Source organism: Apteryx rowi, unplaced genomic scaffold (genome assembly GCF_003343035.1).
Source record: "Apteryx rowi isolate R43461 unplaced genomic scaffold, aptRow1 scaffold_54, whole genome shotgun sequence".
In the NCBI taxonomy this organism is placed as follows: Eukaryota; Metazoa; Chordata; class Aves; order Apterygiformes; family Apterygidae; genus Apteryx; species Apteryx rowi.
The window spans coordinates 1151764-1179225 of record NW_020450805.1 but is presented as its reverse complement, the minus strand read 5'-3'; the positions used below and the strand labels follow the sequence as shown (position 1 = coordinate 1179225).

Below are 27462 nucleotides of genomic sequence, written 5' to 3'. Positions count from 1 at the left end.
AATTGGTGTTCAATTTTGGAATCTAATAGCCTGTTTTTTGGATTATATTACTCTTTTTTTTTCTTTTTTTCTTTTTTTTTTTTTCTTGAAATAAGAATCTACTCGAAAATCAACTGTCTCAAATTCAAATGTCAGTATTTGGTGTTCATTGTGTCTCAGGATTTCAGAACGTGTCTACTCACTTTAGAGATAAGATGATTTCCTAAGCTTATCATCTTTGAAGAATAAGAGTCTGAGGTGTAGGCTAGATTCTTTGCTTTTCTTGCTCCTTTTCACAGTAGTAGCATCTCTGCAGCCCAGACTTCCTGCAAAAGCAATCCTTGCCTATTTAGCTTCAAATCAGCCTTGGAAATGTAGCAGTGGCATCCATTAGATTTCATTTGCCTTCCGCAAGTAAAATTAATTGATTGATTCACACTCAACAAATATTTTGCGCATAATGAAAAAGACGGAATGGAATTGGGCTTATCTTTCTTGTGTGTTCCCCGTTACCTTTGCAGAGTTATGAGCTGTCATGACTACTTTTGTCATTCAATTTAGCTAACTTGTCACTGAGTACACAGTTGAAAGCAACTCTGAGCTGCATTTCAAAGTAAAATTACCTTTCAGTGCAATCTTCATGAGAACAGCTGTTTTTCTTAGCAGTCAATCTCATTTTGCGGTAAGCCCAAGTTAGATGTAAGACTAGCTTGCAGCAATTCAACCTTATCTATGCTGTTGTTAGCTAGAGAAAAGATCTGGCTGTGTCTGAACAGCCCTGTAGCCAGCTACAGTGGAACGGCTGAGTAGTTAAGAATACAGATTTTTTCATTATGCTCCTGTTCTTGGTATCTTGTAGAGAATACTCCTTAGGGAGTTACTCTTTAAGGGAGTACTCCTCCTCCCAGTAGCACTTTCTGGTGTGAGGTTAAGTGGGGAAAATCTGAACAATAACAGGCATATGAAGAGTAACATTATTTTGAATGGTGGTGGAGAGGTGGTATTTTTGCCAGTCTTGGCCGCATAGTTTTCCAGTTATGCAGCCAAATGTCTGCAGACTCACCTCCTCTTGCTGGTGCTTTCTTCAAAAGGGGCAGATCATTTACTTGTGGCTGAGCTCAAAGAAGAGTTAGAAGGTGCCATTTAGAAATAGCTCTCTACTCTGCCTGCCCTGATCAGAGAAATGGACCAATACATTCTGCAGCCCCTGAAGCATAAATTCTGTAGCAGAACTTATAGCGTCCTTTTGTTGTGTTTATTTTTTTTACCAACTATATTTTAGTTTGCTTTTTTTTTTTTTGAAAGAATATTGCTTAAATTGCATTCTTTCCTCTGTTTTAGATTACAGATGTTGGATCACTTTGCTGAATGTGTCAAGCAGGCTAAAGGTGTTCGACAGCAAGCTGTGCAGCTTAATATCTTTACCGCTGTTCTCAGTGCTTTGAAGGTAAAACTACTGTAAACTTGTAATGGATACCAAAATTCAGCAGTTTGATTCATAAATTTATGTGCTATACTAGAGGCTGTCAGAAGAACATTACTAAAGTTTGCAGTCAAGCACTCAGAAGTCTGAGAATACCAAAATTGAGTTTTTTCAGATGCTTGTAGCTTCACCTCTTGTCTTCATGAATCAGTACAGAGAGTAAATGATACTCACATGGTCAGCAGCTCTGCAGTGCTCCACGCTTGGAAATCAAGCCTCATGCAAGTCAGGAAGATAGACAGTAGGACACAAATATTGTTTCTGAGAAATGTTTGGTTTCAATGACCTATGCAGCCTTAAGTCTCTGTGCAGAAGTGTCCTAGAGTGCAGGATTTTCTTTCTACTGATCAGATTTCTAAAGGCATTTCTAGTGTTTCCTGCTGCTGTTCTATATGGTTTCCAACTCATGAGTCTGATACAATGAAGAACATCTTTTTGTCAGCCTCATTCACCTTCAGAGCAGCTAAGTCCTGTGCACTGAGGAAACTGCCCTCATAGAAGTGTCCACCTGCAATTAAAGATTGGATGGATTTCATTTTGTCTAACTTCTGTTATCCAAAAAATGACTGCCTACCATAAGCTCCTTATTATYTGGGCTTCATATCCCTGGTTGATAGGGAGAGAATGAGTGTCTCTGTGGAGTGACTTGTCCCACTTCTTGTAGGATGGGATGGCACACTCTTCTCTCTATTGACTACAAGATATTTACGTAGTTTTTTTAGGTTTAATGCCTAACACTTTAGATAATTATCATGTTATGTCTTCACTTGTGCAACCTAGTGCATATACACAGTCTATTTTCTTTTTCAAAACTGGTTTTGCCACATTTCTTTTTCTTGCTACACCAAATCTTCTGCTTCCTGGCATCTCTTCCAGCGATCATTTCTGCTCCAGCTGCTTTTTTTTTTTTTTTTTTTTGCCTCAGTTCCTGTTTCTTTCTTTCCTGCAAGTCTCTAGGCCCTGTGGTTTGGCTGCTGGTGCTCTCTCTTTTTCAGGACTTCTGAGTTCAATTTAATCAATCTTTTGCATGATTCTGGTTAGACAAGCATTAAGTGCACAGGAAGAACTGCTCCCTGTTCGGTTTTGGTTCCTAGTTCTGAATTAAGACATCTGCCCTGATGTATAGCTAAGGGGCATACCCGGTTAAGTATGTGATTTGGAGCACAATAATTAAATAGAATACTCTGGGAATTTGACTGCAGAATTCTAGCAAAATTGGACAAAAAGCATTTTTTATAAATTTATTGTTGGATAAAATTTTTGTGGTAGCAGCAAAAGTCATATTCCTCCCACAAAAGTCATCTCCTGTCAAATGTCAGCTCTCTGTTTAGAACCTGACAGAGTTTTTCAGAGAAAAATGTCTTAGAAACATGAATCATTTTGCTAAAAATTGAAATACAGATTCTGAGACAGATGTCTGGAATTTCCTATGCCATGCTAAGTGGCCAAAGACTGACAAAACCGTAAGAGTTGAAACTAGGATTCCAGAAATAAAAATGAGAATCTTTGGTAGAGTCAGCAGCTTCTTCCTCTATAACATGGGCAGTTTATATACTTTACATGTATTTAATCACTTTGTGAAAAATAGAAGACTCTTTGAAAGTTGTAATGAAAGGTAAGGTGCTATTAATGGAATATGGGAACCAAAGAAGCTGCTGAAACAATGTTGTGGTTTAGTTTTATCACTCTGCAGCAGCTTTATATAACACTGTATAAATGTATGCAAAGTTGTAAAAGTTTTTTTTTTCTTTTTTTTCTCGCCCCCCAAAAAAGCTTTCATGTACCTAAGATGTCTTTGATTTAAGTGATGTTTACAGAAACGTGACTGAGCTGTAGTTTTCCTGTCTGGTAGAAAGAGATGTTGCATTTAGAAGGTAGATTTAAAGCCTCATTTTTCTGGGGTATCCTGTGTAAAGCTAGCTCAGATTCAGTAGCAGTAGGTTGCATTTTCCTGTGATGCAATCTGAGGATAAGAGACTGGTGTAACAAGACTTCCTGTAGGTGAAATAGGTAGAGTGTTGGCAAAGATAAGGCTTTTGTGTCTGTTGTTGGTATTGTTTTAAATTTTATCATTTTTCCAAGATACCTGTATATTTTAGAAAAAAATCATTGATTCAAACAAAAATAAAGTTATATCATTTTTAACTGAAGATCTCATATATAAAAAGATGACTCTTATTATCTTCCCCCCTTTGGAATTTTTTTCGCATTTGTTTGTCTAGGGTTTAGCTGAAAATAAAAGCACTTTAGGACCAGAAGAAGTTCGCAAATCTGCTCTGACATTGGTGATGGGTGCCCTTGATAATCCTAACCCTATTTTGAGATGTGCAGCAGGAGAAGCTCTTGGCAGAATGGCTCAAGTGGTTGGAGAAGCCACTTTCATCGCTAGAATGGCTCAGTACAGTTTTGATAAGTAAGTTGGTTTTGATTCAGAAAAGGAAATAAAAATATAATATAGCATTGATTGTTTGAAAAATTCCTCTACTAGATACCATAGTGATTATTCTCTTATTTTCATGATTTATGACTATATAGATCTAATTAAGTCTTCAAATTTTGATTTATTTCATGTGATTCTACCAGGAGTAGATGCTGACTTGTTAAGATACTTGGAATGCAAAGTGATACTGATGAAGAGTTTTTGATGGTTGCTTAAGGGTGACCAGACTGCTTCAGATGAATAAACTAAACTTACCGCAAACGTGTCTGCAGTGTGAGTTCTATGATAGCGGTTCTGCTTCATCAAAATACCCTTTTTACATATTGGTTTAACTTATCTCCTGGCCCATATTTTGCTTCTGTATTCTGTCACTCATTGCAGGTCTTTAGGAATCTGTCTGGTAGACTAATGAGACAACGTATTTCCCAATTTTTAGCTTAAACTTAAGAGACACCGGGCTGTCTGTGAATCAGAACGCGCCTGTGTCAAGGCTGCAGCCTGTGTCTTCTGGCTGGCCAGACTACATGCACACAGCCTCAGTCTAGCTCTCCCTGCTGCCCCCACCTTCCCCCCTCCCTCCCAAACTCAATTTTTTTTCATTATTTGATCTTTCTTGTAGTAGTTTCCTTGAGATGCAGTGAATTTCTGTTACTGGGACTATCTCCTTGGTCTTATCTAGGATTCATGTTAACATTGGATGCCTGTCTGTGACATTGTCATCATTTTGTATATTTGAGACTTGCATTTTTTTTGGTCACTAGTGGCTAACAGCATGCTTACCTCTCATACAGACAACCAGGGGAATTTTTTTTTCTTTATTCTATTCAGGCTATCCTTTTTTTCTTTCCTTTTTCTGGAAAAGGTTTAATTAAAATTGACACATGTGACATGCATACGGAAGCTAAAATGTTGTGGAAAATATTCATCTAGTTACTACTTCATATAATTAGGTCTTTCAAAATGCTATTTATTCTGTTTTAGTTTTATTAATAAAACACTAAAAAAAAAAGCTGTATTGAAAAAGTCATAGAACTTTGCTGTAGAGGCAAACAGTTGAATTGAAAAAAGTTATTAAATTGGCTCTGTAGTAGAAAATGTAACTGTGAATTTCTTTTCCATTTCTCTCAAATGATGCATTGTCATTTTTCCATTCGTGATTTGTTTTCACTACAACAATCTAAAAATGGCTTTTCTGATTATTAAATTAGTATACTGTGAAACATTGTTAAAGAGTAAACACATTTCCTATGTTCTTTCACTTCTAAAAATATTCTCTATCAAAAATGTTAAGCTCTGACCAGGGAGAAAGAAAAGAATTATTAAATCAAAGTATCTTTTTATTTGGTTGCTTTATATGCAATCTGGTTTAATAGCAATATATATTAAATAACTTTTTTTTTTTTCTTTCTTTTGTGATTAAGCCTTCTGAAGATCCTTGTAGGTTGACAGGCAATATTCTCTTAGAAGTGGAGTTATTTTTGCTGTTATGGTACTTAAAAGGTTCTTGCTACAAATTTAGTGAATAACATGATTTGTTTTTGTTTAAATGTTGATAGGTTAAAATCTGCTCGAGACGTTGTATCAAGAACAGGTCATTCTTTGGCTCTGGGCTGTCTCCATCGGTATGTTGGAGGAATAGGTTCTGGACAGCATCTGAAAACTAGCGTCAGTATTCTCTTGGCTTTGGCGCAGGATGGAACTTCTCCTGAAGTCCAGGTAGAAAAGCTCAACCAGAAAATTGCTTTAAAACATTCAAAATTAAAAGTAAAAATTAATTTACCTGTTTAAGTTCCGTTTAATAGAGATTGTCACATAAGCCAAAACAGATGGACGTAGCATGTGCCAGAGAGTGTTAAGAAAGGAGAACTTTCCTTAGAAACTCTTAGAATACAGAATCCTAAATATCTATTGCAATCGAAGTGTAACCTTACTGTGAGTTCTTATTTAGGAAGGCAATTGCAAATGGTCATGTTAATTCAAACCGACAAGTTTCTGCTTGTCAGCTGAGCCAGAGTAATTTGCTGTGGGCATGTTCCTAACTAGTTATACTTGCAAAGCAAAATGTGTTAATTGTACCTTGGTGTTCTAAACTCAAGTTTTATCAACTGGTTGATCAACTGGCACAACATCCGATCAGCTATTGGAGGCGATGAAGAGCAATAATTTTCTTTGCCAAGTAATTTCATTTCTTGTGATACAGTGAACACAGTATGACAAAACATCTTTTTAGGAGGTTTATATTATGACAACAAAATTGAAATCTGTTGCAAGATAAACTTTTTTTTTTCCAGTTACAAGGAATAGGAGATAGTACAGGAATTGGTAGGAGTCAAGTCCAAAGAAAGTAAAAGGAGGATGTTGTTACCTCAGTGGATTCTGGATCTGTGGAAATTCTCACAGGAGGGCACTCTGGCTGCTAAAAGTTGCTGTAGCATGAAGAATGGACTAGACAAGTCACTGAAGAGCAGTGCCTTTGAGGTTACTGAATATGTATAAACATTGTCCAGTTCAGAAAGTTTCCTAATCTGAAAATATTTGAAAATTGGGAGAATATGCTCTGTCTTTCCTCCCAGGTATTCTCCTAGGGAAGTAGTATTGTGCTCCTTATCTACTCTCCCGTAAACATCTATTTGTGCCTGCTGCTAGAGAAGGGAGAGTGGACTAGATAGACTAGTATATCTGTCCTTATATTATAAAGTTGACTTTTAGAGGGAGAACTGGTGGTTTTCTTTTTTTGGCAATGAAATCTATCAAAGTAGTAGAATAAAGGAGTTACTTAAGAAAAAAAAATTTTTTAGGTAAAATGTCTTGTTTGTAATTATTCTTCATAGATTATAGTCTAATAGCACCATATAACAGGTGACTTTTTGTCATTCTTTTCTCATTTTGCTGCAAGAAAATGATTATCTGAAATAGTGACTGACTATTATGCTTTAGCAGTAGGAAATTGTGTGCCACCCACAAGTAGGGGCACTTTATACCCGCAGATTGAKAAACTAAAGCCCCCAATAACTACATAGAATCGTACTCCCACATCTGTTTAAATTATTAACTTGATAGAACAAATAATAGAGTACCTTTTTATTTCTTTTCCTAAGGGCAATAAAAAAATGATAAGGGCATTTATAGCTTGTCATTTGAAAAAACAAGACTAGTTTTGTTTGGAGATAGAAGTTAAAAGTATCTAAATACAATTTAAAATCTCCTTTAAATTTTCTTAGTTAATTTAAGGTAGGACAAAGTTCAGTTTGTACGTGTAACCTTTCCTCATGTATGAGTTTGAAGTGTGCACTTGTGTGCCATTCATTTCGGAAACAGAATGGAAAGCATTACTGCTTTATGGAAAAAAAAATGTCTAAAGGGATGCATTCAAAGGCCCAGATTCAAGATATATGCCTAATTTATTTTATATGGAGAGTATGACACCAGGCCACTGTGAAAAGCTAAGCTTTTAAACTTCCTCCCTCACTAAATCAATGCGGATGCTCAGGAAATATTTGGGAACAGAAGTAATGGAGATTGGCAAGAACAAAAAGATAAGCTGTAATGTGCTACTCATGTGGTTAGGACTGTAGAGAATTAGTTATATATGATTGCTAGAGATAGTGTTAATGGTTTTTAGGTTGCATCAGAAAGGACTAAAAAAGAATGGTTTTAAAAGGCAGATTGTCCAACTTACTCCAAAGAGTCTAGCTCTGTAGCCATGATATTCTTTTAACCTAGTCTTTTCAGTGCATTCGCATCACTTATTAATAGAAGAAAATTCTGAAATAAGATCATTTAATAGAGTGATACGGAGAGATATCTAATGCTTTCAGATCTTCTAGAGCAGTTTATTTCCTATGAAGCTTTAGTGATCGTAAAGACTGTTCCCTCCTCTCCCGCCCCCTGCTGTTTTACTTTGACAATTGCAGTAAATTATTTTGTATTGTGCTCTTTTTGTTGTTTACTTGCATTACAACTCCATAGTTTGATCTTTCACCAACTTTTTCCCCACCCTGCAGTGCGCTCCTTTCCTTTCCTGCACCCTCTAATAAGAAAATTCAATGATAAATGCACATGAACCTTTTTAACTAGGATAGAAACTGATTTTCATGACAAGTGTCAAAGGCACTCCCTAGTAAAGACCTTATCAACTGTCTTTTTCAGAATCTACATCCAGTCCTACAGAAATGATTCCTCCTTAGGAAGGAATCCCCATTAAAATCCCCCCCCCCCTTTTTTTCATAATGGGTATTTTTTTTGTGTTTGATCAAAAAATGGTTAAGCATTTTGAGGAGATAGAAGAAAAATACAAACTCTGTTGTCTTCATCTCCATTATGCCCAAAAGCACTGGCAGTCAAAGAACACACTGGAAATATTTCAGCCCCCAGGTGATTGCTTGAGATTCCGGGACCTTTGGGACATCTCTGGAATCGGAGAGCTAAGTAGAAATGTTTAAGCAAGGATGTACGGAGCAATGCTTAGCCTACATACAAGTTCGTTTAAACTTCTTAGGTGTATTACTCAAAAGTGTTCCTTTGTTTTTTAATAGACTTGGTCTCTCCATTCACTTGCCTTGATAGTGGATTCTAGTGGACCAATGTACCGTGGATATGTGGAGCCAACGCTTTCTCTAGTTCTTACCCTGCTCTTAACTGTCCCACCATCACATACAGAAGTACATCAATGCTTAGGCCGATGTCTTGGAGCTATAATAACTACAGTTGGGCCAGAGCTGCAAGGTTAGTGTGAATTTGAAGAGAAAACAAGATAAATAATTTGTATTAAATGGAAGCTACAATGGAATTTCACTCTCAAATGGAAGATGATCAATTTTTGTTTGTTGCCATTACTGAGGAGGAAAAAAGCTGACCAACTGGTAGTTACGGTCCTACAAACAACCTTAATTCAGATCTTACTTGCGTGCAGGTTTTTTTGGGTAGACTGCAGTTTGAGATTTATGTAAAGAAGTTGCAGTTATGTATGGTGTTGTGGCTAATGGCTAATTTGCATGGTAGGTAAAAGATGAAGAATGTCTTTACCATGTATATTTTTTGTATAGGTGGAGCAAGAGATGAGATTTTTTTCCTCCACTTTTCAACATATGTTGGTAGTTTCATTTTTGACTGGTGTCAAGAGCTTAAAGTTTTACATCATTGATGAACTTGTGAACTATAACTCATTGTGTTCATTCTTGAGGTTCTTAGAGCAATGTATCTTAGCACAGAGAATAAAATGTCATACAAAACACTGTATGTGAAGTTTTGTGGCTCAAATGGCAAAAACATGGATTAGTGACTTGGTCTAAGTGTGAATTTTTTAAGGATATTTATTGGATGGTCTTTGATGCAGTGCCAGAGGGCCAGGCATTAGTAAAATTTTAACTCTGAATAACTGGACTTTCATATGTAGTTATGAAAAATTTCTAGACTATTTTGTTTAACTTGTGTCTGCTTGCTATATATTAATGTTTTGGTTTGGAGTGTTGTTAACTTCAGAGCATACTTGTCTAGAATGTTTTCAGCAGGTTATGTTTTGCTGTAATTCAGGATTGTTTGTAAAGCTGATGCAGGTTAATTCTTAAAATGCAGGATGCTGCAGTTTTTAAAATCAAATTCTTTTGAAGGCTTTTTCTGTTACAGCTGTGACTTACCTGATGGAGGCAGCAGACCACCTGGGTATCTGTATGATAGCTTAAGTGTTAGCTGATATTTTAGAGAATGATTGTGTGCATGAAACGTTGCCCACATGTATAGAATGAAAGACACTTTCAAAACTGAAATTCAGATGATTTTACTGGTTTCATATCTTGGCGAGATACTCCCAAAATACTTCTGACTAAAGATCATTGATTCAAAATTTCAGTTGGAAAGGACATTGTTGTTTAACTGAGTTACACTAGAGTGTTTTGATATCTCTATTTTATCTTTAGAAATTGTGTGGGTACTAATTTGAGGTAGGAGTTCAGAAAAGTCACGTTAATCCTCTGAACTTTCATGCATTTGAAACTGTATAATTCAAAGGTTTAAAATCTACAGCTGTCATACAAAAATCTTGTTGTGTTAAGGGTATTGTATTATACCATTAGGTAATGGAGCTACCATTTCAACAATCCGTTCTTCCTGTTTGGTGGGATGTGCCATCACGCAAGACCATTCAGACTCGCTTGTTCAAGCAGCTGCCATATCCTGCCTTCAGCAGCTTCATATGTTTGCACCACGGCATGTCAACCTGTCTAGCCTGGTTCCCAGTCTTTGTGTGAGTATAAAGTGCTTCCCTTCCCTTCCTCAAAATTTATGTATGTGCCTAGCAGAGGTTAGTAGAAGAGCTCAGCAAGATGTTAAGGATACCCATGTGTAATAAACAGCATCATTTGTAAAAACACTGGTATCCCACTGAAATGCAATAAAAGGACTTTTCTCCGCAGGTGGTTTTAGATGCTTTTTAAAATGCTGCCAAAATTGAAGTCATAGGGTCTGGTTCTCTTTCACCTTACACCCTCAAGATAGCGAGCATTTATACATAATATAAATGAGTAGAAAGATGCTGAAAACTGTGTTGCTTGTAACTGGTTGTGTACACCGAGGGAAGAGGGCGCGCTGGGGAAAGGTAGGAGACTGATGAGTTATTTTATTGCTGACAGCATACTAGTTGCTGGCATTCTGATTCTTGTGCTGCTGTTGTGATGAGTGTTGCTTTCTGCTTCTGTTAGTGCTCTGACAGCAAATCCTGACTTCAGCCAGGAAGTGAGGCAGGGGCTGGAACCCCAAACATATCAAATGCAACTGCAAGAGAAAAGTTTTGTAAGAAGGTTCAGCAGACCAATACTGAGAAATTTGGAAAGCTTCTCCCTGGTTTTCTGTTGGATGCTTCACAAAGTTCATTGTGTGATTCCTTGTGGAATTGGCTGTCCTGTGTTACCTGAAGGAATGCAGTCCTACTTGCATCAGTGCGGGAACTTTTTCTTAGTCTCCCATTCAGACTTTTCCCTAGGGCATCCTCTCATCATGACAAGTTCTCCCCTTTCTAATCCCTGTACTTTTTGCCGCTCTGGAGCTCTCCTGCATGGTGTGTTTCCCAGATTCTGTTGTTTGTTCATGCATAAAATTTTGCATGAAGGAGATGCAGCATATCCCAAAATAGGTGAACCCTTTTGTACTAATAACACACACAGCATGACAAATAATCTCTCCAGCCAGTTCCTCTAGTGGGTAATATTAAAGGCAATGAAGTTAATTCAGACAGGACTTGTGCTGTTTTGAARACTTTTCCCAGGCTTTTCTGCTGTCTCTTTCCTGCTTCTTTTATGGTTCTTTGTTAAACAAAAGCTGTTTTCCTTCTCTTTTCTCTTATTCTTTACTTTCAAATCATACTTGGTTTGATAAGTTTTCTTCTGAATAGTCTTGTGCAGTTCTTTATACTGCAAATATAGATATGTAGGCACAGTCTGTATTGCCTTCCCAATGCTTTTTAGTTTCCTTTCTGCTTCTTGCATTGGCATCATAACCACTATTTGTTTTTTTGTAACTAAAACCGGGGAATAGTCTTTCCATTAATTAAATCCCCAAAGCGTTCTGTGTTTTAGTTCCATTAAAACAACCTTAGTGTGATACTTAGAGGATTCTTTAAAGTCTGTTTATTTTTTCAGGACTGCAATCTTGTATATTCATATGTGGGATAAAGATCTACTGTTAAAATACTTTATACGACCTTTTCATTTAGGAAAGCAATTTCCATCCACATAATAAGCTAACACTGAAAAAGCAAATGTGTATTCAGTTTATTAAACACAAATTCCCCAGGGTAAATAAAGAATCAGAGTTTCTTAAAGAGTGCTCTTTATCTCCTCCACTGTGAAAAAACATACAGTACCCTGTGCAGCTACTTCCTCTCAAGAAAATTGGGATCATGCACAATTCTTCTATAAGAAAAATATTTACTTGTACTTGAGGTGATTCAAAAGGAATTAGAAGTCCGATACTGGTTAGCAAAGAAATCTGAAAACTCTCTTATTGAGAGGCACTTTACTGAAATTTATGCTATAAATTCTGGTACAAGTTTGAAATGGAAATTTTTAATGATAGCTGTCATGTGTGGTGTGGCTGCTGGTGGCTTTTGTGTTTTTAAAAACATGATTTATAGCTGTAGTAGTATATAGTATTTAGTAGTACTCAAGAGTATAGCAGATTCAAATGTATAATTAGTTTCAAATCACACTGGTGCTGTAGTTCCAATGTTTAAGCTCTTATCTCTTTAACCCGATAACAGCTGTCAGCTCTGGATATGTCAGCTTTATTTTCAAATTTGTATATCRTTGTAAGTGCTTATCTGTGAACTTTAAAGACTTTGTGTAGAGCTTGGTACCCAGCAGCTCACACAGGGATATATAATTGAAAAGGAGAATGCTGGTAGTCCTTAGCAGCTCTGATTTACTGAAATGAGGATGCAGCAGTTCAATCACTTGTAATGGTTCTGATTTTAGGTTCATTTGTGCAGCTCCCACTTGCTACTTCGCCGGGCTGCAGTTGCATGTTTACGACAGCTTGCTCAGAGGGAAGCAGCAGAAGTATGTGAATATGCCATGAGCCTAGTGAAAAATGCTGGAGACAAAGAAAATAGTAGCATCAGTAAGTATTTCTTTGATGTGGTCATCTGTAACAGCTCTGTGTGTGTGTGTGTGTGTGTGTGTGGACGCACACACGTGTGGTTTGTCTTCAAAAAAACAAAACCAGAAATATTCCTTCCAGCTCCAAGAACTTGTGGCCACACCCCCACTTGCCTCCTGTATTATGGCTATAACTTAACCTTTTGTAAAGCTCAGAATTAAACTTCTCTGCCCCATTAAGAATGGCAAGCAAGTAAGGAGGCACAATGTACATACAGTGGAAACATTTTATAGTTTTTCTGGTACTCCTGTTTTGGGTCTTGCTCTTTTGAAAATGGACTTAATGTATGCTGTTTGGTTGAGCTCTCTAGCTGTGATGTATTCTGTTAGCAGCATGTCTGCCAGCCTTTGGGCTTTCCTGGTTGGTTCAGTTCCTGTGTGTATCATTTCCTTCTGAAAATGGAAGGCTCAGCAGTGCTGATGAGCAAAATTTTCTTCATATGAACACAAAATTGTGAACATATTAGTACTAACTCAAACCAGTTAAGTCTGTCTCTGAAAGGATTCTGTAGAGTCCAATGCTATTCTGTATTTTTGTAGAAATGCCTCATATGTACCTTGAACAGAAATAGATTTTTTTTTTTAATTAATCCTAGGAGGTTAAAATTGCATTGCAGAAAATAAATTTAATGAATTGCTATATTAAAAACTCTAATGCTAATTCAGAAGAAATTCTGTAACATCTTGATATACCACTGCCTGAACTGTATGCACATGAATGCAGAATGTCTAATTCTACTTTGTTACTCCCAATCTTAAAACTGAGTTACTGATTTCAGAAAAGTTTCCTAAGTTTCCTCGTTATCATTTTACAGATATTAATCCTTTTGCACCAGGAGCTGGTTCTCGGCGAGATATTCATTCCCGGCATCAGGGAGTTAATATAACAGAGACGGGCCTCGAGGGTGTCCTCTTTGGAATGTTGGATCGGGAGACAGATCGGAAGTTGTGCTCCGATATCCACGATACTCTGGGACATATGCTTTCTTCACTGGCAGTAGAAAACCTTTCTCACTGGCTAATGCTTTGTAAGGATGTTCTCGCAGCGTCCAGTGGTAAGTGTTCTCTAGTATTCACATGAGAAGACAGTATGTCCTTAGTATTAGGCTTGTCTGGCAATACTTCTGTGGAGCTTGTCTTTTGTCGTAGCAGGGATACGTATTATAGCTTAGTGTTGTGTATACAACTTAGATGATGGTGCGTTAAAACTTGCTCAGAAAGAGGAAGTCGTCAGTGTTTTGGTCGTTTTTTAAAAGTATTTCTTTCTTCTAAGATTTAAAAGTTGTCCTTTATAAAGCAGGATTTCCAGTGGGGAGCAATGTGGTCATTACTCTGACTTTTCAGTATGTTAGCAAAAGCAGACATATTCTTTTAGCCTTTATACATCAGGACCGTGCAGAAGGAAGAGTGCTGGTCAYGCTCTGAGCTTTCTTTCATGAGGTTTTTTGAGTTACTGATGTGATGATGGGTTGCCATGGTGATGGGAGTTTTTTGCTTGTTGTTCAGCTTTGCAGACTTGTTTGCAAAGATTTTGTCCTTAGAGACCTTATTCCTGTTTTTTCAGCTTTAAGGATGGTTGTGACGCAAATTCTGCTCATTCCCCTTGCATTTATACTTGTTTATTGGCATCCTGTGAGTTCATCCTGAAGCTCTTTCTAGATGTTGCCAGCTTTACATTTACTGATGAGTAATGCTACCAATGATTTTTTCATGCCATATAGTTACCATATATCCACCTAGTGAGAATGGCCTCTTGTTTCCCGAGTTTGAAGTTATGTCCTTTTCTTATTTCATGTTGGATAGGTTTTAAAGTTATTAACATGTTTGTCCARTCTCCTCTTTGTGATTTTTTTTTTCAGTAGCTGAAAAATCTCTGAAAGAACCATATTTAAATACATTTCTTTCAGCTGTACTTTAGTAAGCCAGCAATTTCATTTTGAACTCTTTGATGCAAGTAACTTTGGCATATGAGCAAAATCTAGTTTGCTTTTTAAGCGGAGATTTACAGGTCAGCCACATAAGTTTTCCTGGATGCTTTCTCAAAACACTCTTGTTGTAACTTGGCTTCACCCATGTTTGCTTTGTCATAGCCTCTCTCTCTATTGAGTGTCTTGGCTCTTCAGCTGCCTGCATTTGCACTAAGAAGCATGCCTTAGTTGGGGTGGATTACACTTGCAGTAATTTCTTCTTGTTGTCCTCTAACTATTACCAGAGTGATTTTTGTCAGTATGTTGGCATTTTGCTAATTTACAAGYGGGCACTGAGATTTCATGTGCTCATATCTGAGTAGTAGGAATGTATATCCATGTTTGGTGAGTTGGTTTTTGTCGTCCTTTTTTTCCTCTTGTGATCCCTGAAGTCTTGTTATTTTCTGAAATGAAATCTCACAGGCATATTTAAATAAAAGAATTTTTGTTTGCACATTAAGCACATTTATAGGTGCCATAAACTGCCCACTTAGCTGTATATCTGTCCCATGGCACAGAACTTCAGCTTTGTTTCAATTTAATGTGACTTTTAGCTTTTTACTTGAATAGTTCAAGGCCAAGCTAATTCTTTGATTCTGAGCCTTGTAACCTCCTTACCCTGTTTATTGGTAATTTAATAGGTTAATTTTCAAAGTTGAGCTTAGATGTGGGATTCAGTTATAGTTGGTATCTGTGGAGAATTGATGTTACAGGAATTGATTTCATATCATTTAAACCAAATAAAGGATAATATAGCCCAGAGTTAGGGATGAAAAACTTTCCTTTTACTGATATTCCTATGTCCTTCTACATTTTCCAAATGTTGCTGTTTCTACAGAAGAATGTCTGTTTTGAATCTGAGTATAAAGAAAGGCCTGGCAACTTCCTTACTGAAATGTCTGTCTGCAGATTATAATGGTGCCTTTTTTTTTTTCTTTTTCTTCTTTTTCAATTGTTCTGTGTTGCAGACATGAGCACTGCAACTCCCGTGGGAGGAGGGAAGGACGAGGAATCGGAGAAGAAGGAGGAGATGGATGACGACACAATGTTTACCACCCTGGGTGAAGAGGACAAATCCAAGCCTTCTGTAGCACCTCGTTGGGCAACTCGTGTGTTTGCAGCTGACTGTCTGTGTCGAGTTATTATGCTGTGTGAGAATGCAAACAAGGCGCACTTTGATCTGGCGATGGCCCGTTCAGCCAGACTTAAAAACCCCCAAAGTAATTACATAATGTGCATGTTTGTCTTTTTGTTTTTTGTCTTTTCTCTGACACCTCTTTACAATTTAAGATTACATAGCTGAGATAGAAATGTAAGCAGTTAAAAGTAAGGTGAACGTCCTTTCATGCTAATGATTAAAAACAAAAGCTATGTCCAGCAGAAGGCAATAAAACTGTGGTGGTGTAACCATTCTAGCACGCATGAACACGTAGGATGAGGTTTGCTGGAGGAGATAACGTCTGTTCCAAACAGACTGATCTACTTGGAAAAAAATCTTTCGGATTTGCAAACCTTTTCTCCAGTTTGCAATAGAAGCAGCAAACTTCTTGCTAAGTGTGAGCTGGGAACAGTTTCCTTGAGTTTAGCTGAAGGACAGCAATGAATTAGACTTCAGAGATTATTTTAGCACCTGTAGAGCAAAAGTATGCTAGGAAAAGAAGAATTGATAAGGCCAGGTAATTACTGCTGTGGGGTTGGTGTGGGGTTAGGGACGTGGGAGGGAGTGATAATATGACATGAAGCCGGTTGCTTTATTAAGTTCGTTATTTTGGTATCCCTGAGAGTGAAGAATATTAGTTTTAAAGCTCCTGCTTTCAAGATACTCTTATGACTTAGAGGATCTTAACTGAGATCAGAATTGAGATGGTTTGTGAAAAACATTTCTCTGACTGATAATGGGAGGTTTCTGTCCTTTGATCATCCATGTATATTCGTTCTGGTGCGTAGTGATTGTTTGCTTTCACCATATAGGGTTCATGAAGGCTTTGTGTTTGTATCTCTGAACTTGATATTTAAAGTGAACTTGGTGTATTTGGTATTATTAGAAAAAGAAAAACCCAACAACCCTCCCCCAACTTCAAAAATATTTACATTTTACTAGTATTTATGATGGCCCGAACTAGTAGTGTTAGACCTTACCTATATTTTACTAAGTTTTAAAAACTAATTACTAATTTATTATCTATTTTATTGATTACCTATATTTTTACTAATTTTTTTAAATGATTTTCAATGTTTCCTTACTGGCATGCCTCTGAAAAATTTAGCTACAAAATATATTTTTTTTAACCTAGAGACATGAAAATATCCAGAGCTTAATCATTTGTGATTTTTATTTTTTGTTAATCACCCTGGATATTATGTTTTTAAATAGTTTATTTTTGTATTAATTGTACACTATCTGATAACGTAAAACTGAAATTAAAGAGAGAAATAAATAAAAACAGAAAAGAATAACCCTTACAGAAGTGTTATTGAATTAAATATCATTCTTTTCTGCATATTTTCTTCTATAACTTATGGCCTTGGATGCAGCTTTTGGGAGGAGAAGTAGAGGCATACTCAGTTTTTGGATTTTTAAGCTTGACGAAGTTGTCCTTTATCAGCAGGGGTCACTATAAGTATAGGACTCAAACAGCAATTGCCTTAAAGTTTTTCTGTAGATATGAGGAAAAAAGCAGTAAAGTTAGCTTTATTAAATATCTTAATTTCTTATAAGCTGCCTCAGCTGCATTTAAAATATTCTATTCAATGCAACTCTTGTATATCTCATATTTCACTTTGTTTCAAATAGGTTGCCTTCTTGCCTGCCTTCTCCCACACTCCAAATGGAGACCTTTGAAAAAGAATAGGTTAAATTTGTACATATCAATGAGGAAAATGTTACAAATATCTGTCATATGTCAGCTTTTAAGTCCTTTAATAGTCTTTTGTTGTTGTTTTGGTTCTGTTTGAAGATGACTTCTTAGTGCTCCATCTTTCTGACCTTATTCGAATGGCATTCATGGCTGCGACTGATCACAGCAACCAGCTACGAATGGCGGGTCTCCAAGCTCTTGAAGACATTATCAAGAAGTTTGCCTCGGTTCCTGAGCCAGAGTTTCCAGGCCATGTGATACTGGAGCAATATCAGGCTAATGTGAGACCTCCTTTATAAGTTCAGGAAATTGTGTATTTATGCCAATATGCCAATATTAGCTTTGAGAACATTTTGTAACTTCAAAAGACCTGTGAAGAGATGTGTTTATGTGTGAAAATGTACTGAAGAGACTGTTTTATTTACCTCTTAAAATTTTATTTCTGTATCTCTTTCTATTTATTATAATTTACTAGCTGACAAAGTTAAAAATCAATAGCTATTGATACTTGAAAGCCAAATATTAAAAGGTACATTTAATTTTTGGCAACAGTGACATTCATTGGTAGAATTAAGAGTTTGAAAAGAATGCTGATTCAATTCCAGAGTGAGCCTAATAAATCTGTTTTCTTGGTAATTAATGAATATACTTCTGTTTAAGTGAGAAATCTGCAAAAATATAGGAATGGGAGCTGGGCAATTTAAGATTTATTTGGGGTATTATTAATTTATTTTGTTGGGTTGCTTAACTCTTGTATGTCCTCTATCTTTGATTTTAAAAATTTCAATATAGTTAACAGTGAAGTGTCAATATTGCAACTTTAACTACATGACCCACCTAAAAGTCATCTTTTGCCTGAGGTTTGCATACAGTGATTAAAACTTTAGGATAGTGTAATTCAAAGAGATTTTTCTGTTTACTTTGCATATCTTACTGGCTTCCAGCTGTAATCAGTTTTGCTATTTCTCTCTATTTGGATAGATCTTAAGCGTGCAGACAACTGCATGTACGATTTGTCCCATTGACTTCAATATTTTCATTTATCCCATTGATAAATGATTGCAAGGTCAGGTTTTTACTTGGTTGCGTTTCCCAGTTTTGGGGGACGTTTCCCACAGTAATAAATATGAGAGCAATGTATAAAACAGTATAGTGTGATAGTAAAACAAAAGCTGATCTTAAAGCAATAGGATCTCATTTGTTCTCCTCTTGATCATTTTACTATTTTTACAAACTGCTGGAGAAATTAATGGTGCTATATTATATGCAGAGACTATCATATTATGAACCTTGTCCTCTTTCTTTTCAAATAAATGCTTTCTCTGCATTGTAGTTTTTTTGCTAACAGTATTCAAAATGTGATTGATCTCCTGTTGCTTTGGAAACAAGAATGTTTGAAATGACCGTGTTCTTTCAGTCTTATGGGAACATTTATGTTCACTTTTAATTTTATAGATGGAAATTATATAGATATATATTATATAGATATTATATAGATATAGATATAATTTTCTGTCAGTCTTGTCTTCCTTGGAACATACCAGTTGTATTTTGCTGATGCATGTTAATCAGGCTATAAAATCTATGAGTATATGTGGTTTCTAGACTGCATTCTCACTTAAGACTAGTCTGGGATAGTTCATTGGTATGTAGAAAGATCTTTGGAGAAGTGACAGAATACTTCCTTTTGATTCTTGTACAGAAGTATCCATTTGAATGGGGATACTTCATATTAGAATTAGGGGAATATGGCATCTTTAATCTGTTACATGCTGGAATTATATTCCATGCATATGGAAATATATTAAAAGAGAAGATGAAGAGCAGTCGAGATGGGGGCCTTTTCTTCCTGTCTACAAGAACGACTAGACCAGCTCTGGACTCAGTCCTACAATTGCACTGATTTCCTCTTGGTCTTTTTTGCTGTCCTGTGCCTTCCACACCTACTAGCTCCCCCCAGTGCACACTCCGTCTCCCCCCCCTCCCAAGCATCTGTCTTCCTCTGGTTCTGCTGTTGTGCCATCAGGATCTTGGCAAATCCTTTTTAAAGACAGGCTTTTATCCTTTTCTCTCCCTTTCTCTTCCTCCTTCCTTCTGATAGTGCTCTGACTATTGCTTCTGTCTGTTTGACTTGGTTCCTTTTGGTTCAGGAAAAATACTGTCTCAGAAGGAGTGCCTAAAGTCTTTTTAGCCAGTGTTTGTTATTCGAGTGAACTTAATGCAAATCCAACTATAAATGTTTGATTTCACATTGCTGGTTATCAAAAAGTCATTGTCTTCTGGTGCGCTACTAAGTAGTTGAGGTAGTTAAAGGTAGTCAAAACTTAAAAAGGCAATGGGAARGCAGGAAAAAACTGGTTGAGGACTTTTTTGTTTAAGGAATACTGTAGCAAATGTCTGCTAGGTAAAAACAAAGATATGTTTTTGGTATAATTAGAATGTCAAAATTTGCAATCCTGTCTTTGTTCATTTTGTATATGTGTTTTAGCCTTGATGAAGGTTAGAGAAGAATGCTGAGTCACAATTGTTTTAGTCAGATTTTTTTTTTTTCTTACAAATAGGTTGGAGCTGCTCTGAGGCCAGCTTTTTCCCAAGATACTCCATCAGATATTACTGCAAAGGCCTGCCAGGTACAGAGGAACATATTCAGGTGGCATAATCCAAACTGAATACATTTCATGCATTTTAAGAGTTGATGTGTACGATTTCCTTTTCTTTGGAAGAAAGATGCAGAAGAAAAAATAATATTAAATAGTAGTAAATAGTAGTAAAGAGCTGGAAAATTTTGTAAACCTGAGCTGTGATCTTTCTGGAACATCTTTAGAGTCTCCTAGCAATATATTATGTTGCTCAGAAGTGCAAAAGTCCTTTTTGGCACCTACATCAGAAAATATTTAGTCTTTCTGAAACTAGTTATGTCTCCATGTCAGTTCTGCTTTTGCTGCTGAAAATTTTACTTGCACAGTGAGACTGATGCTAATGTATTTGTTGAGATGACTTTCAGTTTGATCAGCTATTTTGGATTAATGCTGATTTACCTTTATACTTTTATTTAGATTAAGACTGTCTTAGATTTGAGAAGTCCTCAGCATTCTCATTAGAGTCATAGTAACAACCCATCAGTGAAAGTTTAGTGAAAGGTTTTTGTTTTTTTCTTTAGTATGATCTTGTACTACTGTAGTTTTAAATCAGCTATCAGCTACATAGCTATCGTTGTATCAGATATGTAGTTTAAATCATCTATTTACTGTAGTTTAAATCAGCTAAACTACTACTGTAGTTTAAATCTGCAGTTAATTATCTATTCAGATGTCAGTTTTAATAAGATAATTTTGTATACATGAGAGCTTTATCTGATAAATTTTGGTCCAGCAGGACTTTGATTTTATTGTTTTATACTCCTCACTGGCAGCAAAACTTTTAGACATAGATCAAATATTGGTATAATTTGGTATTATACATATCAAAGAAGGTGTCCATTTTACCTTACGGAGAGTTTTTGTTCATTTAAAGCTAGATGAAGAGACAGTTTGTGTGAAAACATGTAAAATTCTTTCCAAGTTGTCCAAGTCTTCCCTATTCAACAAGTTTCGAAGTGGACAGGAACACTTACAGGATCGGATAGTTGGAGATCAAGTCTGGATATTTAACTCTCTCTTTAGAAATGACAAAGGTAGAGACGAGCTGCACTGAATGAGCTGGGTATTGTTATTGTTTTGCATGTCATTATGGAAACAGAGTTGTTGACTTGACCAGCAGAACAAATGAAGCTGGTCTTAATCAAACTGTGAATGAATTATGGATTTGTTACAAATATATTTTCAGCAGTCCTGTCCAGTGCACCTTCAGGACCAGTTTGTATATACTTCAAATGTACTCATTATTCTGGCCATGAGGGGCCCTTCTCCTAAAGGCTTTTATAGAATCGGTTCTCTAAAAGCAAAATAAATGAATAAATTGGAGATAGGACCAAGAATACCATTAAAAAAAAAGTGTTTGGAAAACCTGGAACTCTTAAGTTCTGGGTTTTTTGCTTCTGTTCCCTTTCCCTCTAGAATCTCCACCACAATTGAAGCTGCTCATTTGTATAAAGAGCGACTTTGTCACTTTTTGTTTTTGTAAAAAAAGCTGCTGCAATGAAATTCTTCTGTTGCCTTCCTTATGTGTGGGCGTGAATGTGTTTTGGAGGATGAATGCCAGTGCATAGCACAAGGCATGAGCAGCTGATCTGTATGATGCTTGGATTTTAAGTACCTGTTTTGATCAATTGGGGGGAAAAAAATAAAAATGGGGAGACACAACTGTCTGTCCTTCRTGTCTGGTATTAACTTTCTAGGATGTGATACTGTTCATTCCACGTAAGAGCCCAGCTGTTTAGAGGCTTTATCTCATGTATTTCCAGGTGTTGTTAATGTGCTTGAAAGCCTCCAATTGCCCTGGAACCTTAACACATTATTTGAGTTGTAGATTTAGAAAAAGCATACTGTTACGGATTGCTGACTGATACGTAGTTCAAAATGAATGGGAGGACCAAATCATACCTGCATGATTTGGGAGACACTTGGGAAGGGAATAAAAAATTTATTTTCCCTATTTATGGAGGATTAAAAACCTATTTTAAGTATTGTGCAATGTATTTTCCATTTGTTTACCAAGTTGCCATTGCAGTACAATTTACAAATATAGTCTTTGTAACCACTCACATGAGCAGTTCTGTCAGTGCAGGGAGGTGGGGAAAGGAAAATCTCGGATTCATAATGTTAAGCAGAAAGAGAGCTACTAAGTTTTGGGTTTAGAAATTTTTCACTTATGAAGTTTTTTTTTTCTTTTTTTTTCCTGCTAGTTTACAATGATTCTAAACTTTGTTGTTTAGGTATGTAGTACATGGATAGGAAGTGGGGTTGTAAGTGACCTGAATGATCTCCGCCGAGTTCACAACCTTCTTGTCTCTTCCCTGGATAAAGTACAAGCAGGAAAGGGATCTTCTAGTCAGCTTTACCGAGAGAGTGCCACTACTATGGAAAAACTTGCAGTTCTGAAAGCATGGGCTGAGGTAAACATTTACCATTAAACCTCTAAACTTTTGAARAGATTTTGCAGCATAATAGCAGCCTCATACCTCACTGGCTATTCAGCCAGTGAGCCTTACACCTGCCATCCTTCTTGCTTGCTTTTCTTTCTGTATGTATTCCTCTGTATGTCTTTCTCCATTCCTTTTTCCGCCATGCTCAGTTTTTCCATCCTGTTTGTCCATATTTATAGTGGTGCTTGTTTGCTCTTTCCCACTACTGTGTTTTTGTTTATTAAAGTACATGCCCACTTCCGTCAGATTTTGATTTTCCTCTCATCTTACTGCTCATAAATTAAAGAAAACACTTAAAAGATACTGTGGTTCCATATTGTATTTAATTAGCTAGGAATTTCTCAAAATGTTGGCAATAAATTATGGGCTTAATGTAGATGATGTTGGGGAATGGCTGGAATACCAGAAATCTTAGAAGTATCTACAAAAGGTGGAGTGAGCAATACTTACATTGCCTTGCTTCTAAAATGTTACTTGCGTGCTATAGAGCTCTACATATAATTACACAAATGATACTTGGTTTCTTGTRGTGTAGTACTGTAAGGATTTTTTTCATTAAATTTTCTTGGAAATTACTTTTGAAAGTATTAAAATATTAACACTTCAGCCATGTAGTGTTAATCACCCTGTACTGTTATTTTCAGCTTTGATATGAAGTAGAGCATCTGTTGTGTGAAGACACTTATTTCTATACTATTCTAAAAATATTCCTTTACTGAATTCTTTCTGATATTTCTGATTATTTCCATGTTATTTATCTAAATGTTTGAAAATCCTTCCTTAGCCCCTCATAGCATCTGTCAAAGACAGATGTATATGCTCTTATATTCGTGTAGCCCATATTCAAAACCATTTTCACCTTTATTTTCACTATATCTAATCTACTTCCAGAAAGTGCAAATTATTCTAAATTATCTAGTAACTCTTAACGTAGGTCAATAAATCTGTTTGTGCAGAGCAGCAGTAAAATTGACACTTTTTTTTTTTAAAGAAAAATGTAAGTGCAGCCAGATTATTTTAGGAAAGTGCTATTTATGTTCCTAAATGTTACATACTGGTAGAAATAAAAGCAAAAATATTAAATAAAATGTAATTGTAGTGCAAATCTCTTCCCCCCCCCACCCATTCTCTGGATGACTTTCATGAGCTTCACCACAAAAAAAAAAATCTAATAGCATTTATGACCTACAGGGGCTAAACTGTGAATCGTCTGTTTATGGAATCTGTTACTTTCACTGGGGAAGGCTGCTTTTTTCTTTTTATCATTTTACAGCCTATATTTTCATATCTATCTTGCTCCTAGGTGTATGTTGTTGCCATGAAAATTAAGAAGGAAGCAGAGACCAAAACAAAGCGTGTTTCAAAGAGCACAGATGATGATGATGATGATTTTGGTGCTCTAGATGAGTTGCCACCAGACAGTTTGATAACACTTGTACAACCAGAGCTGCCTGCACTTAGCCGTCTCTGGTTAGCTGCACTGAAAGACTATGCTCTTTTAACTTTACCAGCTGAATTTGCTACTCAGCTTCCACCAGATGGTAAGCACAGAATTTTTTTTTGTGTTGTCATGAAGGATTGAATGAAACTCTTGCTTGAGATTTTAAAATTTTTCTATAAATTATTGGTAGACATCTTTTTTTTTCTTCTTCTATGAAAATATGTACGTAATAACATACGTTCTCATTATGTATAGGTGGAAATTTTAAAGTTTCAGTGTTTTTTTTCCTGCAGTCTACAATGAAGATATTCTGTATCTGAACTATGATCATAGATCATTAAAACCACGTTTTTGCCAAAATAAGAATACTTCAGTTACTTCTAATACTTTGATATTAAATGTAAAAAGATGTTGATGTTTATTATACAAAAAGCATTGTCTGCCCTTGAAATTAGAGTAGCTACTGTCTTATTCTTAACTCAGCAATGTACTGAGAGTGCTCTGTATGAAAAGTGCTGCAAGACCTGATGTCTTTGCCTGCCCTCTTGCTTTCTGCTTACTAATCCATCATGTCCATTGGAATTTCTTATGAGAAATACTAAGGTTACTTATTTGCATGGAGAATTCAGATGCACTGTCAGTAACAAGGGTTACATCTGAATATGTATGTGGTCAGACGCACCCAGAGCAGATACAGTGATGAATGTAGAGTATGTGCTTTTTGTTTTTATATGCAGAGAATTTCAGAATTTACGTTTGCTTTGCTAATTTAACAGGGGGAGCATTTTACACTCCAGAGACAATTGACACAGCTAGACTGCATTATCGAAACTCTTGGGCTCCCATACTACATGCAGTGGCACTTTGGCTAAATAGTACAGGATTTAATGCTTCTGAGTCTTCAGAAGAGGCTGCTGCAGCAGTGCCTAATTCACAGAAACGTGCTACATCTATAATGCTTAACCAGATACCTGGAACTCCACCGACCACTAAATCTTTGCCAGAGATAAACAAAGATCGAATGCACTTAATTTTGGGTAAGAGTTATGAGTTTAGAGTTCTGTACCAGCACATTACAGGAATAAGAAAAGATATTTTGTGTGAAATCTAGATGATTTAAAATGCAAACGCATCACATGTCTGCTTGGACCCTAAAGTTTGGAAATATCTCTGTCTCTTTGTCTTTCTCTTTCTCTGCCTCCCATGTTCTTTATAGCTTTGACGGAACCTTTGACAGTGTTTCTATTGATTGTTTTTTTTTTTTTTTTATATAAACTAGTTTTATAACTGGTTTATTTATATAATTGAAGAATAAAAGGAGTAGGTGCTGTCCTGTGCTGTAATAAAGTTCAGATAACACAAAATATTATCTGTAGAGTTTTGTTCTTTCAAAGACCCTAAAGCTATAAGATTAATTAAAATACCCACCTTAGAAAAAGCACAGTTCAGTAGAGASTGGTATTTGACAAGTCACGTGGACTAGCTTTTGCATCCATTTTTTTCATCTTTGGGTGGCACTTCCTGTTTCAATTTGTTATCTAACAACTTTTAGTGGTGAATGTGGTCAGATATTCTGAGGGATGCCAACAGATTGCTCAGATATACAGATGTTTAAAACTGGTTTTATGTGCTATATGTATACTTTGTATACAGCATTCTTGAAGCTTAGCTTTATCTTGGTTATTTTTATGTTTAAATGAGTTCAGTAAAATAAAACTCAACTTACAATTGAAAAATTCAGAATTCTAACTTACAGATCTTTAGAACAAAGCATTGATTTGTTCAATCCTCTAAGTTACTGGCTGTCAATATTTACTTGTTTTCTGGCCAGAATTTTGGGAAACAGGATGCAGAAGAGGAAGGGAATACAGTCCTAGTATTTCTAATACATGGAAACTCTTTTCCTTTAAAGGAAAACAGAATTGGGAAATATGTATGTCTTTCTGAAGATATTAAGAACCTTCTAAATTTTAAAGAAATTTAAAAAGAAAACTTTATTTTTTATATATGAACACTTTTAGTTATTGTTCTTTTCAGGTGTCAGTATACAGTTTCTCTGTTCCCCACGACCTGAAGAGCCTGTTGAGCATGTTACATCATGTTTACAAGCACTTCATACTTTATTGGATTCACCTTGTGCTAGGATCCATATTGCAGAGGATCAGGTACTGTATTCAGTTCTTTCTCTTAGTGTGTTGTAACAATTAGCTTTCATAGGTCTTGATCTTTCATCTACAAAACGTGTAATTATTTTTATGTTAGAAAAGCATTTGCTTATCATAAGCAAGCAACATTAGGAATTGTTAAGTCCCAATTCATTTTTTTATATGTATTTTGTTTTACTGTAGCTCCTTGGTGTTGAACTCTTGAGCGTGCTTCACCGACTCCTCCTGACATGGGATCCTCCTTCAGTCCAGCTACTAGTTACAGGAGTTGTCCAGCAGATAGTAAGAGCAGCTCAAGATTATTTGCAGGAAAAAAGGAACACCCTAAGTAAGACTTTGAAAACACAACTTGTTTTGCAGAGTAAATAAGCAACAGGTTTTCATATCGGGAAAGGCATTAAGATGTGTTAGAGTACACTGAGGAAAAAATTGCTGGGTATTCCACGGATCCTTTTGATATGTTCATAATCTCACCTGCTGATTTCTTAACTCTTGTAAGATGCAGTTTTTCTTCTTCTGTTCATCCTAACAGTCATTCTCTTCATGTCATGGTTTTAATTCATTTTTCTTGAACATGGGTGACCAAAACTATGCTCCAGCAAACCAATAAGGTCTTACCAGTACCTTGCTCAGTTTCATTAATATTTCTCTATTGACAGCATCCTAGCATTCCATTTGCTTTTTTTTCCCCTGAAGTTTAGTGGTTCAACACCACATATAGGGTCCTGTAGTGTGTCCTTGGCAGAACTGGCATTCATGAGGTGAGTGAACTGCTACTGGAACCAGAAGACAGTGTGAAAAGTTGCCTGCCAACCAGAAGATCTTGCAGGGAAGTGGAGCAGGCTTGCATCTAGCCTCTTACTTAACTGACATTTAGGGAGTGTCAGCAACCAGGAGTTCTGGGAACAGAGTGTGCAAACAGGAGCAAGGCAGTTGGCTTGGAAAGGAGTGCTCATGGGGCCCAGAGGTGCTGCTCAAGACTGTACAAGACTGCTAGAGTCAGCACAGTGATGGCAGTGACATATGGTAAGACACAGTCCCCTGTCTGAGCAGTAGCAGTCACCTCTAGCACATCAGAGGTCTAATGAATCAGAGACCTGGCTTGAGATTCAGGTGAAACTCCTGATGTGACTGTCCTCCAGGTGCTTGTCCTTGCAGCCAGGGCTGGAGGTGACAGTGGACTCACCTGTGGGATGTGAAGGTAATGCACACAAAGGTGAGCAGACTGTGTAATGTCAGTGACGAGCGTGACAGTGACCTTCGTAGTGTGACAGTAAGGGAAGGCAAATGGGAGAACAGCACATTCTTCATAGGGATACTGCAGGGGCAGCAAGCCAAATCCTACATGTCACAGTAGGAGGGACAGCCAGAGGCTATGCTGGAATAGGGGGAGCATGA

General features: G+C 36.6%; 1 protein-coding gene across 8 annotated transcripts in view; it reads left to right on the top strand.

The window, feature by feature from the left end:
- Positions 1 to 27462, top strand: part of HEATR5B (HEAT repeat containing 5B) — a 60951-nt gene that overhangs the window by 20263 nt on the left and 13226 nt on the right. For 5 of the 8 annotated variants that reach the window (XR_003255953.1, XM_026081176.1, XM_026081175.1 and 2 more), the window contains 15 exons: positions 1321 to 1426; positions 3685 to 3875; positions 5459 to 5618; positions 8438 to 8627; positions 9974 to 10143; positions 12368 to 12512; positions 13366 to 13605; positions 15486 to 15737; positions 17475 to 17656; positions 19937 to 20005; positions 22249 to 22428; positions 23762 to 23999; positions 24676 to 24936; positions 25937 to 26064; positions 26248 to 26392. Coding sequence is in view for 7 of the 8 variants with exons in the window: in XM_026081176.1 (XP_025936961.1) it covers positions 1321 to 1426; positions 3685 to 3875; positions 5459 to 5618; positions 8438 to 8627; positions 9974 to 10143; positions 12368 to 12512; positions 13366 to 13605; positions 15486 to 15737; positions 17475 to 17656; positions 19937 to 20005; positions 22249 to 22428; positions 23762 to 23999; positions 24676 to 24936; positions 25937 to 26064; positions 26248 to 26392 (2657 nt within the window). In the remaining variant the exon portion in view is untranslated. The remainder of the gene's footprint in view (positions 1 to 1320; positions 1427 to 3684; positions 3876 to 5458; positions 5619 to 8437; positions 8628 to 9973; positions 10144 to 12367; positions 12513 to 13365; positions 13606 to 15485; positions 15738 to 17474; positions 17657 to 19936; positions 20006 to 22248; positions 22429 to 23761; positions 24000 to 24675; positions 24937 to 25936; positions 26065 to 26247; positions 26393 to 27462) is intronic. The other 3 variants (XM_026081177.1, XM_026081178.1, XM_026081179.1) reach the window with 3 other exon arrangements.